At 43.3% G+C, this 15,001-nt stretch overlaps 2 protein-coding genes across 3 annotated transcripts; one reads left to right on the forward strand and one right to left on the reverse strand.

Annotated features, from left to right (window-relative positions):
• Positions 1-807: 807 nt before the first annotated feature.
• On the forward strand, positions 808-6,873 carry LOC100823267 (ubiquitin receptor RAD23b). Of its 2 annotated transcripts, none has more exons than XM_010235604.3 (13): positions 808-1,144; positions 2,103-2,264; positions 2,739-2,777; positions 2,847-2,911; positions 2,995-3,039; positions 3,905-4,082; positions 4,166-4,297; positions 4,382-4,447; positions 5,107-5,154; positions 5,234-5,343; positions 6,114-6,195; positions 6,295-6,429; positions 6,547-6,873. In XM_010235604.3, exons 1-12 carry the CDS (start codon positions 1,079-1,081, stop codon positions 6,406-6,408), a joined length of 1,107 nt encoding a protein of 368 aa, XP_010233906.1. In that variant the 5' UTR covers positions 808-1,078; the 3' UTR covers positions 6,409-6,429; positions 6,547-6,873. The 2 variants fall into 2 exon arrangements, with proteins under 2 accessions (XP_010233906.1, XP_003570619.1); XM_003570571.4 differs by having other exon boundaries at positions 6,295-6,414.
• A 383-nt stretch (positions 6,874-7,256) lies between these two features.
• On the reverse strand, positions 7,257-9,424 carry LOC100833083 (tubby-like protein 4). The gene is made up of 8 exons (XM_003570969.4): positions 8,749-9,424; positions 8,451-8,627; positions 8,278-8,333; positions 8,099-8,201; positions 7,935-8,024; positions 7,743-7,838; positions 7,562-7,629; positions 7,257-7,486 (listed from the first exon to the last, which is right to left on the reverse strand). The coding sequence occupies exons 1-8, from the start codon at positions 9,265-9,267 to the stop codon at positions 7,411-7,413; spliced, it is 1,185 nt and encodes a 394-aa protein (XP_003571017.1). The 5' UTR covers positions 9,268-9,424; the 3' UTR covers positions 7,257-7,410.
• Positions 9,425-15,001: the final 5,577 nt, after the last annotated feature.

Below are 15,001 nucleotides of genomic sequence, written 5' to 3' on the forward strand. Positions count from 1 at the left end.
TCCAAATTAATTGGTGCTGGTTTTCTTTTGCAAAAAACCCTCCTATAAATTACCGAAATAAATCTGCAGTCCACGTTCTATTAGAACTTTTGCGAAAAATCCGATGTAAAATTTTGAAATTAACGCGCGGTCCACGTTTAATTGAAGATGTTGACTGTATGTTTATTTCGCAAATTTACAGGGTTTTTTTTTGCAAAAATGCCGGCACCAATTAATTAGGGACAGAGGGAGTAACAAATTGCAAATTCTCATTTCTTCATTACTCCTACGGTAAATTCCCATTGTCCACTGCGAACCTCCTGTTTAGTAAATGTTGTACTAAATCTGTGACAATTAATATGTAACGGAGTAAGTAGCATATTTAATAAAACTAATTTAAAGTAATAGTTGTTGTTGATTTTTTCATAAACTTTATCAAACATTACTCTTTTTGACTTGAAAAATTAGAACGTCCTATATATTAAGGAATAAGGGGAGTAGAATACAGTAGCTTCCTTCTCGCAGAAAAGAAAGAAAAGAGTAGCTCCAGAGCTGGAACTGAGCAGACAAATGTTATTTGCACTTCCCTTTTTGTGAGCGAAAATGTGACAGTATTTGCACTTCCTGAATTAAAGCCGGTGCTTTTTTCTTGAGAGGATAAAAAAAAATTAAACCCGGTGCTGAGATGTGCTCTTAGGAGATTTTGGGCCTGTACTGCTCGGACGAGAGTTACTCAACATTGTTATTGGGCTCTACCAGTTGCCTCCAAGGCCCTTCCGAAGAAGGAAAATCTGAACTAGCTGACCAGGCGCCCGCAAACACACGACCTGGCCCAGCCACCGGAGCCACTCGGCTGGCACTGGCAGTGAGTTCACCTCGGAAACACGAAGGTATAGCAGGCGGCGGCGCATCGAGCGACCGGAGCGGAGCCGGTGACGGAGGCGGCGAGGGGCAGCGAGGTCGGCCTGCGAACTCGAGTAGCTGTGGCCGCGGTCCGTGGAGGTGTACATCAACAGCGTCCGACATTCTAAAACCCTAGCGCGAGCAGCGGGAAGGGAGGAACCCCGATTCCCCGGCCGGGACCGCCGCGACGACCGCCATGAAGCTGACGGTGAAGACCCTCAAGGGCACCCACTTCGAGATCCGGGTGCAGCAGAATGACACCGTGAGATCCCCCACCTGCGCTCCCCCTTTTAGTTTCAATTTTTTTTTCTCTCGTCCGATCTTTTCGTTTTCAGAGGGGGCGGCGGGCCTCGTATTCTTCACTGGGTGCGGTGCTTTCTAGCGATTTTTGTTCCGGGAGTTCACTAGCATTTCGATCAACGGGGATGCCGCGACGGTGAGCTAGCTGCTAGTGCTGGGGGCATGTGGTTATGCGTTGATGAAGGGGATTTGCTCCTTCGATTTCTAAGGTGTCGCGAGATGGGATGGGGTTTGGGTGAGTGCTCTGGATTACCTGATATATGCACGCGTTTGGGGAAGAAGAGTACGGGTGCGGATGATTTTTCTGGAAGGATGATCCACGCTACTGGTGGTTTATCGCCTTTGATTTATCGTAGGCAGACGATTTTGGCAGTGTTCCAAATGGACATGATTGGTACAGCCGTACAGGCATGCTTTCGTTTAAAAAAATAGAGATGATGTGTTGGGAACCATGTCTGTGTCCTTTTGCCGTGGATCCACGCCACTAGTAGATTCAGGAGTGTTTTTAACGTATATGCAGCAGCATTTCTTTTCAATGCCTTGTTATGCCGTGTTCTTCTCCACCTCTGTGTCCCTCTGCCATGAGGATTGCACTTGTTTCCAAATTGTTTTGTGATCCTAGCCAAAAGGTTTTGTTCAGATATACTACCTCAGTTCTTACTTGACGTCCTAGGATATGTGCTGGCAAACTTTAACTGGCAATTGGTTTAAATTTAGACCTATATAGGTTGTTCATATAAAAACTAGTATATCATTAATTTGTTATTAATGTGTTTGTAATATTATAATTATACTAGTACGTCTTATCTTAAGTTGCATAAGTATTTGTCAAAGTAGCATCTTGAAGACATTAAGCTTTGAATTGTAAATTTGTCGAGTTTCAAGTTCTTGCTAACTGTTTACTGTTTTCTTTGAATCAGATTATGGCTGTGAAGAAGAACATTGAAGAGATACAAGGAAAGGATAATTATCCATGGGGTCAACAACTGCTGATTCACACTGGCAAGATTTTGAAGGATGAAAGTACATTGGAAGAGAATCAAGTTAGTGAAGATGGATCTCTAGTTGTCATGCTTAGTAAGGTAGGCTGCTTATACGCTCTATATATTATAAAGGAATGGTTTCAGTTATTATAAAGGAATGGTTTCAGTTCTATAATATATTTATTGGATTATTTTGACTCACTGAGTGATTGATGGAATGTAACAAAATGAATTAGCCAGGTGTGTGGAATTAGCTTAAGCAGTAACATGTGAAAAAATAAATTAGGATATGGCATGTATGGAGTAGCAGTTATCCACTAATGAAGAATGTGTATGAAACATTATCTGGCCTTGTTTGATTGATCTCAGTTTGCTGACCATCTGGCATAGGCTATCAGTATTGTTCCTTCCTAGTATGTAGTAGATATACTGTGCAGCATCCATTTGTATCAACGGTATGGAAAGTAATTGACATGTGACAAATCTATTTTCATATTATTGAACCTTTTCCACTTTGTACTTCTACCTTGTTCTGTTTACATAAGAATATAATTATTTACTTATTCCCTGCAGAGTAAAGCTTCTGTTTCCAGTGGAGCTTCATCCGCCCAGGTAAAACACTTCTTTTGGGGATGGAAACACAGTAGCAAGCATATGTACTGACACATGATCCATTACTAGCCTTCAAGCATTCCTGTAACCAGGCAAGCACCTCCAGATGCTCAAATCCAAGCTGCTGAATCCTCGTGAGTCCCTTGCTAGCTTTCTTTATTGCATTTGTTTACATTGGATCGTGCTCAAATTAAATGTATGCATCATCTTTCTGCAGGGTCCCACCAACTACTACTTCTCAGCCTGAAAGACCACCTGCAGAGTATGTTCAGGTTTCAGTCATTAGGGTTTGTTTGTACTGTAACACTTAATTTTTCATGTTTCTGCATCTACCTCTCCCAAGGCAAAACCTGTCTCTTACTTTCAGAGCCATGCTTTTCTGAAGTTTGTTGCAGCGTTACGTCGTGCAGCCTTGCATAAATGCCCTCATAGCTGCAAAAGTCCAATGTGAAGAGTGACAGGCATGCAAGTAGATGCATCAGCCAACTGCTACTGATCATTAACATATAAGCGTAGTAATAGATTGCAGTTCGTGAGGAAATAAAAAAAATTCAACTTCTCCATGAACATGTAACCTGAGAACAATAGGGGTATTAAGCATTCTCCATGAACATCGAAGCTAGATAGGAAATTAGAAGCACCGAACATAATTGGTGAATGTCTAAAATGCATGAAACCAAAAGCCATTTAAACTGCATCGCTAGACAGTTGGAATTTAGGCGCCAAATACTGAATTTTGGGACTGTTCTAACTATATGGAAGATAGAATCGGATCATAGGAGGATCATAGGAGGATCCTGGTTCTGTCAGACTTTTGTCGTCTGATAAATGCATGTATCATGTGGACCATGTATCACATCCATTGTACCCAAAACATCTCATACGGGTCATTTGTCACATTTGAATAGAGACCTTACCCACTCAATGAGCTGGGTCATGAACTAGGTATGACACAAACCAAACTGCAGTCTGCCTCTTCCAGCTGCAGTAGAATCGTAGGGTTGTACAATCCTACAGTCTGTGTTGCAATTTTGACAATCTTTGTCATGTGAATATGAACTCCCTGATTTCCTTTTCAACTAAATCTACCAATTTGGGTATGTAAAACTTTTGTTCCTTTTTGTCAGGACCCCTTTGAACACAGTTGATCATGTGGCATCAGATTTGCTGTCAGGAAGCAATCTCGACACAATGATTAATCAGATAATGGAAATGGGGGGTGGCAGTTGGGACAGAGATAAAGTCCAAAGAGCTCTCCGTGCTGCTTATAACAATCCAGAGCGTGCAGTTGACTATCTGTATTCTGTGTGTATTTGTTTTTATCCTTGTAAGTTCTGAATTCGGATCTATTTTCTGATGCTAATAGATGATATTTGTTTCCCAAACAGGGTATTCCAGTGACAGCTGAAGTTGCTGTTCCGGTGGGTCCCCAAGGGGCAAACTCAACTGATGCAGCTCCTCCTGGAGTAACCGGCCTGTCTGGAATCCCAAACACAGCACCATTAAACCTTTTTCCACAGGTTTATTTGCCACCTTTTGTTTGTGCGGTACCATTGCAGCGTTGCCTATTTGAGCATCCACTGACTAATGGAATGGTGTGGCAGGGGGCTTCTAATGCTGGAGGTGCAGCTGGTGGTGGATCACTTGATTTTCTTAGAAATAACCAACAGGTTCTCATCTTGTCAATTACTTATCTCTCTTTTGTTTTCTTTGGTTTCCCTCGAAGAATAAAACAATGTACTGAACAACCATTGATGATATGATGTAGTAGTAAGAGGGGCAACACTTGTGTTTGAAGTGTGAGCTTATAATTTGCTGTCTTAATGATGGTAACCAGCCAGAACCTCCACTACTATTAGGGGTTTTCACACCAAAAGTGGGCAATGCTCCATTTAGTAGAGTATAAAAAAATGTTTTAATGAATTTACGCAAGTGTCGTTATTACTGATAATCTGGGATCATGTGATAATCAACAAAAATATTAATGTCGCTGTTTGCATGAATGACAGTTTGTCAATGGAACTTGCACTAGTAGAAAAGGATGATGCCCTGACATATTTTATGTCTGATCTTTTGTTGGTTTTCCTATGGTCAATTGTATACTATCATAATGTGCTAGAGCAGCCCTGACACAATTTGGTTTTACCATCACCTTAGTGAAACTTCCTGTTACCCTTTTATTCAACAGATAGTACCTATTTCCATGCAAACTAAGGATGGTTCATGAATCCCCGTTCTCTTTATATTGATCGAATGAAGTTTCTACCCTATTATGTTATTCTATCGTCGAAGTAATAATAGTATAACACCATTATCTTATTATTTGCAGTTTCAAGCACTTCGGGAAATGGTCCATACAAACCCACAAATTTTGCAGGTTTTCTGTTCTTGTTTGGATTTTATGCTATGCTTCATGCAATCTTCTGTCTAAACTTTTATCTGGTGTTGCGTTACAGCCTATGCTCCAGGAATTGAGCAAGCAGAATCCCCAACTTCTGAGGTTGATTCAGGAAAATAATGACGAGTTCCTTGGGTTACTAAATGAGAACTTTGACGCAGGCGATGGGTAAGCTTTGTTTGGTTTGTTGATTATTTTTTCTGGTTCATTTGAATAGACTATAAGATTTGCTAGCGCTAATTTTTCTTTCTTAATTATATAGACTTGAATTTTATCAATCTGTTCTGTCTGCTCCACTTCCACTTGCCTTGGTGTAGATTCTGTGGCCGGTCGTTTTGATTGGACTTCGTCCGATCTTGTTGACTTACTCCCTCCATTCCACAATACAATGCATATAGATTTGTGCACTTGGACCAAGGCATCTCTCTTTTCTAGTGCCTGACCACTCATATTGGGTTAATAATAAATGGATGTGAGTAGTTATTGGCCGGGTGCAGGTATCAAGAGAAAAATGAGGTGTACTGTGGAACAAATGAGAAAAATCTATATGCGTTGTATTTTTTTTAGGGAATATATGCGTTGTATTGTGGAATGGAGGGAGTATCACTGTCAATTTGGTTTTTGTTCAGTCCTATTTCATACCAGCAATATATTCAGTTGTCACTTGTCAGGCTTGCATGGGACTCCATTTGTCAGTGTTTCGTGTATGGCGTATATTTTGCTAATTTCTGAATATAACATGATTAGCTATTAGCAAAAAAAGACTAGTCCTTAAAGAACATGTGTGCTGCTTTATCGTATAATATTTATTAGCCGCTGCAATCGTTCAACCTGTACTTCCATGTTCTTTGGTTGATTGACAATATATCACGGTGCTTCTTTCTCATAGTATTTATACAACGATGTATCTAATTAACATACTTGTCTGATATTACCAGGGACTTCTTAGACCAGCCTGATGAGGATGAGATGCCTCATGCTATCAGTGTGACACCAGAGGAGCAAGAGGCCATTGGGCGGGTATGCGTAACATAACTACATTAATCACCTTTCACTGCATAAATTTGCTATACACCCTGTCGCATTTTCACCCTGGTTGGATTTATTTTTGTACTTCAGCTGGAGGCCATGGGGTTTGACAGAGCACGTGTGATCGAAGCATTCTTTGCCTGCGACAGGAATGAGCAACTAGCTGTCAACTATCTTCTTGAGCATGCTGGTGACGAAGAATAGAGAAAAGTGAGTTTACATTCGGTGAGAAATCTGCCATGATCCTCTGGCTGGTTGTATTGGTGCCTTGAGTAACCAGTATCGCTCTGTATGAGTGCATACCCTAACCTTGTGTTTTTTTTTCCCGCGGTACCATGACAGAGCTTGTTCTGCACATGAGCACATCTGACCTAAATTGATCAAGAAGCGAGTAATCAAGTTGGAAGGAGCTAACACTATTATCTCATTGCACAACAAGTTTACTTGCTGCCTTGAGCATTTAAAGACTTGTAGATTGAACTTAGCTATCCGGAAGACGTAGTGTTACTAAAATGTTGTATTCCTGTCGTTCTTCGATCAATGCCAGTGGTGGTTAACATCAATTTCGATGCTATGTATAGTGGCAGAAAATGATGATATATCAGGGTAAATTCAAGTGAAGACAGCAAGTAATTTCACACTGAAATATCCATGACGATGCTGCGTCCAGCCTCCGCTATACTTTAGATACGGACATTCACCTTGGCATTCTTAACAGGATATCCATATCTGCTGCCCTCGGAGATATGTTCCGCCCAGATTACAGATGTTCGATTTGGCACCGTTGGCATGAGAGTTAATCGCCAGGAGACTTTGGGTCATCCCAAGTTCTCCTTGGACGATCATCCCAAGTTGTGTGTCTGCCGCCTACCTCTTCCAATTCCATGGCCGCCGGAGTGCTGGACGAGATTGGGATTGTCATTGTGGATGCGCAGCACGCAATTCTAACTAGCACCAGGAAACATTTTGGACAATTTTTCTTAGCGTTGAACATTGGGAATTCCTGTTTTGTGTTTTCAGATGAACAAACATCGCAACCTATCGCACAAGCATAAACAGGTAAATAACTTGCTTTATTATTACTAGTAGACCTTCTCGAGATGAGAAGACCGCATATACAAAATCGGCTGAAGGAAACAGCAGGGTGCATCACAAAAGCAACATTAATTCAAATTCAAGTGAGACAAACTCTCTGAAATCTACATCTCAAAGCGTGCAGCACAGTTTAGAGTCCATAGACGCCAAGCAGATGCAGAATGCTTGGTAGCCAGTCAATGGGTATCTACAAAGGAGAGATCTTCCCGTCAGAAAAAACGTTACCAAGATGAACAATTACTTAGGGTGATCACTGGCTTACCTAAAGTCCATTATGTACTTGGACTTGCCAACCCTACCAAGCTGCAAGATAGTCTGCCTTCCGTTCTCCTGTCGATCATCACAAGTTGGTGAACTCATGGTAAGTTTAATAGGCTGATCTAACACCAATTTAAGCTTTGCAGAGATGATCTTCTGATGATAACGAGAGGAATGCTACCTACCTCTAAAGTCATCTGGAAGTTCTTCACTGATGTCTGCACCTTGTATCCCATCCTCCCTACCCTCTCTCTGAAGTCCAGTTCATAACGCTTTGTCATCTGTTGTGAGTGCACAAAAATACACTATGTGTTACCGTCATCGCAACTCATGATTCTTGACGTGCTGATTCAAAGAGATAATGAGAAGCTGCATACATTGTTGTAGAAGGGAGATCTTGAGCAGAGCTTGTCAGCTCTACTCGCCTTCTCCTCCCAATCCTTTGGTAGCCCACCGATGTGCTGAATCTACAACAATGAGTATTTCACAATTAGCAACCACTTGAATCTCCCAGTGTTCCAACTGAATTTAGCCAATCTACCTGAGCAGAACTGTTGGTCCTCAATTGCATGGACTGGCTCTTGGGAATCCATGCCCTCATGCTTCTGAAGCTCCCAGTCAAGGTAGTGATGGTTGGCGCAAACCTGCAGAAAGAAAAAATTGATAAAAGAAAAACCATACAATTCCTGAATGGAGTTTGCAATGGAGATTGGATCTTACGCGACAACGCCGAGAAGGCGCTTTGACTGGCTGTTCAACTCATCGATTCGGTTCCCCTACACCGGCAACCATGAACACTCATCAGTGGTTCATGTGCAATCCACCATGATAACCAATCAATCTCTGAATCCAAGAGACTGACATCAAGAATCGTTAAGAGGAGCTCCATGTACCTGGCCCCAGATTTGGTACTTGGATCCAACAAGATTGGCACCCACAGTCCCCAGGAAGTTCTTGTCAGAGCTGCAGAAGACGCCGTCCTGGTTCTGTGCCACGATGAACTCCGACCTCCCTCTCCTCCTCCGGTGCCGGGCCACCGCCAGCTTGCGGTCCTGCCGCCCCTGCCCCTCCTGCCATCCCCACAACACAGAGAAGGCGAATTTGAGCTTACGGCACAAATCTCCGCAACTAATTTGCTACTCCAACTCAACCAGAGGAGAGATTAAACGAAAGAGGACGGGATTAGCTCACATTGGTGTAGAGCGAGTAGAGCGCCACCCCTCGAGGCCCGGCGGCCTTCTCCCTGACGACGACGCAGGTGCACCTCCCGACGTCCAGCGGCAGGGGCCGGCACAGCAGCGCCCTGTTGGGGAGGGTGGCCCAGGACGCGGCCGGCGCCGCCTCGCTGTCGGAGAGGTCCCACGCCTCGTAGGACGCCGCCGCCGCCGCCGCCGGCGTCGCAGGAGGCAGCAGTTCCCTCCCCCTTGGCCCCATGAACACCGGCACCACCGCCGCCGGTGCCGCCGCAGCCAAAGGCGCCTCGCCCTCCATGCGGGCCTGCAGCGACGACGGCTTCAGCGGCGGCGGTGGCGCCACCTTCACCTTCTCTTCCTTATCCGGCCCGAGATTGGGGGCGCCCTGGTTCTCTTTCTCCGCGGAAGCCGTCGCGGCACCGCGTGGCCGCACGACGGCGACGGCGGCGGCGCCCGCGTTGCAGCTGAGGGGGCGCAGGGGCTCCCTCTTGGCCGGCGTAGTAGTGGCCGCTGCCATGGGAGTCAGCTTCAAGGTCTCGTCTCTGGCCTTCTCTCTCTGGATTAGCGGTGGAAGTGACGTCTGGATTTGGTTGGAGCTTTGCGTTTTGGGGCTCTCTGTGGGGTGGTGATTTGGAGGGAGGATTTAAATTCGAAATGGCCGCGACTGATGAGTGCTACTGCTAACGGTCGCCGCCTCGGGAGCCGGGCCTTTGAGTAATGGCGAGTTTGCTTGCTTTTGGACTTTTTCCTTCCTCGGATTTTGCTGTTCAGTCTTCATCACAAGTGCATGGAATTCAAAATGGACTTTGGACTCCATGTGCCACAAATAAACAGGCAACAGTGGGAAAAATATGTATAAATGAGAAGTATTCCTCATTATATTTTTAATATGGAAAGAAAAAGAAGTACAGTATACTTAAGGAAACAGTTGCACTTCAACTTGGAGTACTCTTTCAAATCCTACTTTTGTTTGCATTGTATATGCAGTTATGGCACGAAACGGGTAGCCGATCAGTGGAAAAAATAAATGAAGCCTCGAGATACGAGTACGAGGACGGCAGTTGAATAGCGGCAGCAGGGCCGTAACGGTTGTTGATAATAATATATGATAAATTAGTTTAATTATTAGTTAATTAAATAGACAGTTATTTGTAACCCCTCGTGTCCTAAGTAATGGAAAATTTGGGACGCGAAGGCAAAAGTTTGGGACACCAATGCATGTATTGGTGCCTCTTCATCCTGTATAAATATCATCATCAATCAATGAAATCAACACAGAGATTCATTCTCATTTTCATTCATAACAGGTTATCACGCACGTAGTTCTACGATCACAGAGCAAATCAAGAGGTGACAACCATGGCAATCAAGCATCTGCCTCTAGTTGTTCTTACCGTTCTAGAGTTTCCCAGCCACCATGGAAGCAGTGGGCTCCACGCCGCCGGTGGACCTCGTGCCGCCGGCGGGCATCCCGCAGCCGGCGCCTTACCGGTGGCCGCCGACCGCGCCGGGGTCGCCCCGCGCCCCTGGCCTTTGCCGCGCCGGCCTCCGTGCCCCTGCCGTCTGCCCCACCGGCCCCCGCACCGTCGCCTTCGGCCCCGCTGGCCCCGCGCCGCTGGTGGGCGTCCCGCCGCCGGACGCGCCGCCGCGCCTCTGGCTCCCGCTGCGCCCGCCCCTGCAACCGCGGCCGCCGCGCCCATGGCCCGCACCTCGCCGGCCCGTGCCTCGCCGGCTCCTGTCTCGCCGGCCCACGCCCCGCTGACTCCTTCCTCGCCGGCCTCCGCTCCACCGGGCTGCGGCAGAGGAGCGAGGCGGACGGCGGCGGAATCAGGGAGAGTGGCAGCGGAGGCGGCGTTGGGGAACCGCCCGCGCCCGAGCCCTCCCTCCCCTTAACCGCACGCCCCTATCCCGACCTGGGCCGGCCGAAAGGCCGCCGAGCCCAGGCCCAGGACGCCGACGCCCCTGCGCACGTCCCCTCCCCCACTGGTTCGGCCATTTGCAGAAAAGTCCATGTGTTTTCGGCTATTTGCGATTTGGTCCATGTATCTATTTAAATAGTTGTATTTTACATACCTATAGGTCTCTGCACTTATATTTATTTAGATTCCAGTGGTTTTTAGGATATATTCCTACTAAAGACATATTCCTATGTAAATGTCAATGTAAATATTATCCTGTTCAATGTGTTTGTATCATATGCATCCCCTATTACATGTGATATTTACGCCTTTGCAATTGAGATTAGTATTTCTTGCATTTTTGAGAGTTTTGCTTCAACAATTAAGTCCCGAAATAGCACCAAAAATGCTCAAATTAGACTCGATTCAAGAAAAATCTCCATTCGTGATAAAAATAATTATCACCATGTGACTACCTTAATTTAATATATACGAATCACAAGGTACTATAGACTTTCAATAACGGTAAAACGATATAATTGCGTTGAATGTTCCGTGGGAACATACACCTTATTGAAAGCAACGAATAATTTCGCGTAGTACTGAGAGGTCTACATTGTGTGCATACGCACAATGACTACCTTCACCGTGCTCTTCTAATATTAAATCACGTAATAGCCAACTAGAATGAGCGATTGAAGTGATTTGACCAGCCCTAGGTGCCAACGACCAAATATATTCGTGACACGACTAGGACAAGGTAAATTGAAAGTCACGGAAACAACCCGCCATGCTAACGTTGCCGTTGGACATAGGTTTTCAAGGCCAAGGTGCACATAACTAAAAGTTACGCCAACGAAAAACAACCTTTAATTGCTTAATGCAAGACACAAGTCTTAGCCACGTAATACAAGACAAGTTGTGGAAAATTGTATTGAAATGTACTTCGATCCCTCCATTCCTAAAAATTCTTTCTTTATCGTCCGGATTGTACTATACATACATAAAACCTGTAGCTCATGTTGCGTATAAAATAATTTTTCAAAATGTCAATACATTCTAGACTTGGCATGGTCGCCTTGGTCACCCCGGTATCGAGATGATACGAAAAATTATTAATAATTCTGTTGGTCATAATCTTAATAAAGCAAAATTCTCAGAATCTCAGGATTTTGTATGCACGGCATGTGCACAAGGCAAGCTAATTTTAAGACCTTCTTATCTTAAAATACATGCGGAACCATTACAGTTCCTTGAACGAATTCAAGGAGATATTTGTGGTCCTATTCAACCATCGTCTGGACCATTTAGGTATTTCATGGTATTAATCGACGCATTTACAAGATGATCTAATGTGTGTCTACTTTCCACACGTAACCATGAATTCGCAAAGATAATGAGCCAAATAATTAAATTAAAAGCTCATTATCCAGAGCATCGAATTAAAACAATTCGAATGGACAATGCCGCTGAATTTGCCTCACGCGCCTTCAATGATTATTGCATGGCATTAGGGATCGAAGTTCAGCACTCAGTTCCATACGTCCACACACAAAATGGTTTGGCCGAATCTTTTATTAAGAAAACTAAGTTTATTGCAAGGCCTTTATTACAGAATTGTAATCTACCAACAACTTGTTGGGGTCATGCGGTTATACATGCCGCTGATTTAATTCAATTGCGACCAAGTGCTTATCACGCTACTTCTCCCCTTCAATTAGTACATGCAAATCCACCAAGTATTTCCCATCTACTAAAATTCGGTTGCGCTACATACGTACCAACCTCACCACCACAACGTACATCAATGGGACCACATAGAAAATTGGGGACTATGTGGGGTACAAATCACCGTCAATTATCAAGTACCTAGAACCTCTCACAAGGGATCTATTCACTGCCCGGTACGCTTATTGTATTTTCTATGAGGACCATTTCCCGGCATTAGGGGGGGATTTAAAGTACCAAAAACAAGAATGCCAGGAAATCAATTGGAATGTCCAAGGCATTTCCGTCTCTGATCCACGTACTCAAGAAACTGAATAACAAGTTCAGAAAATTATAAATTTGCAACATATTGCAAACAATTTACCAGACGCATTTGTTGATTACAAAAGTGTAACTAAATCTTATAATCCTGCACAGAACGTAACAGAAAGAGTGAAAGTACCTATAAAAACCACTCAACCTCCTGCACCTACCGTTCAAAGGAAGAGGGGGAGAAGTACGACAACTAAAAAGGATCTAGCTTCCAGGAAGCAACAAAAGGAACAAACAAAGGAGCCGCGGCAAAGAAAACAAAAGAATAAACCTTCTGGACCTCCTTCAACAACAACAACAAATGTGAGTCAACATTTGATAAACCAAGATTAATTGGGTAATATACACCCTGTGGATAACCAACATCCACAACCCAGCTCGATAGTGCACTCAATTACTGATGCTGGGATATCGGAAAACCTAGACTTAACCGCAACGGGAAATCGCGAACAGTCACCAAAGGTAAATGAAATTTTCACAAATTATTTAGATACTTGAGAAACATATAATAGAAAGACTACATTCGTGGACACATATTTCTCAACTAAGATTGCAGACAAACTTCTAAATGATCATGATCCAAAGACCATAGCTGAGTGTGAAAAACGCTCCGACTGGCCCAAATGGAAGGATGCAATTCAAACAGAAATAGCCTCGCTCAATAAAAGAAAGGTATTTACAGAAGTATTACCTACACCTCCAAATGTTTTCCGAGTGGGATTCAAATGGGTTTTTGTCCAGAAAAGGAGCGAAAACAATGAGGTGGTGAGATGCAAAGCAAGGCTAGTAGCACAAGGGTTTACGCAGAGACCTGGCATTGATTTCAATGAAACATATTCTCCGGTTATGAGTGAAATTACTTTACGATATTTAATCTCATTGTCTGTTCAAAATCGTCTATCTATGCAGTTGATGGACGTCGTGACTGCATATCTTTATGGGTCATTAGATTCGGATATTTACATGAAGATTACCGATGGAATCCAAATTCCGAATATTAACGCAAGACGCAACATGTACTGTGTAAAGTTGAATAAATCTTTATACGGTCTAAAACAGTCTGGTAGAATGTGGTACAACCGACTAAGTAAGTTTCTCACTAAAAATGGTTTCTCTAACAATGATGACTGCCCATGTGTATTCATCAAGAAATCCAAAACAGGATTTTGCATTATCTCTGTATATGTTGATGATTTTAAACATCATTGGCAACAAACAGGATATAGATGAGGCTCGTAATCATCTAATGACGGAATTTGAAATGAAAGATTTGGGTAAAACCAAGTTCTGCTTAGGTTTGCAACTTGAGCACTTTCCTTCGGGAATATTGGTTCACCAAGCTACATATATCCAGAAAATCTTGGAGAAATTTAACATGGATAAATCCTATCCATGCAAAACACCTATGGTAGTTCGATCTCTAGACGTAGAGAAAGATCCATTCAGACCAAAAGGTGATGGAGAGGAAATTTTGGGATCTGAATTCCCATATCTTAGTGCCATTGGAGCATTAATGTACTTAGCAAATTGCACCCGGCCGGATATTGCATTTGCAGTAAATTTAATAGCTAGACATAGCACAGCTCCAACAAAATGCCATTAGGTAGGAGTCAAGCAAGTTTTTCGCTATCTACAAGGCACTAAAGATCTAGGTCTATATTTCCAAAAGAAAAACCAAGACTCTGAATTAATCGGATACACTGATGCTGGCTATTTATCTGATCCTCACAATGCCAGATCCCAGACCGGTTTCGTGTTCCTGCACGGTGGGACAGCCATATCGTGGAAGTCTTCTAAACAGACTCTAGTGGCTACATCCACAAATCATTCGGAAATAATAGCCTTATACGAAGCATCTCGTGTGAGTGTATGGCTGCGAAGAATGATTAACCACATACAACAATCATGTGGTATTGGTTCAATTGAATCACCAACGATTATCTATGAGGATAATTCAGCTTGTGTTACTCAGATGCAATCAGGTTATATAAAGAGCAATATAACTAAACATATTGCACCTAAACTATTCTATCCTCATGAATTACAACAAAATGGGGAGATAAATATCTTACAAACCAAATCATGTGATAATCTCACGGATTTGTTTACTAAGTCGTTACCCAACTCCACATTTCAGAAATGTGTATATGGGATTGGTATGCGACAACTTAAAAATTTGCAAGCATCAGGGGGAGTGTTCACCTGAGTTTAGCCTGTTCACAACATCATATTGCACTCTTTTCCTATTATGAGTTTTACTCACTAGTTTCTCATAAAAGGTTTTTAGTGAGACAATATTAACATAAGATTATA

Source organism: Brachypodium distachyon, chromosome 3 (assembly GCF_000005505.3).
Source record: "Brachypodium distachyon strain Bd21 chromosome 3, Brachypodium_distachyon_v3.0, whole genome shotgun sequence".
NCBI lineage: Eukaryota > Viridiplantae > Streptophyta > Magnoliopsida > Poales > Poaceae > Brachypodium > Brachypodium distachyon.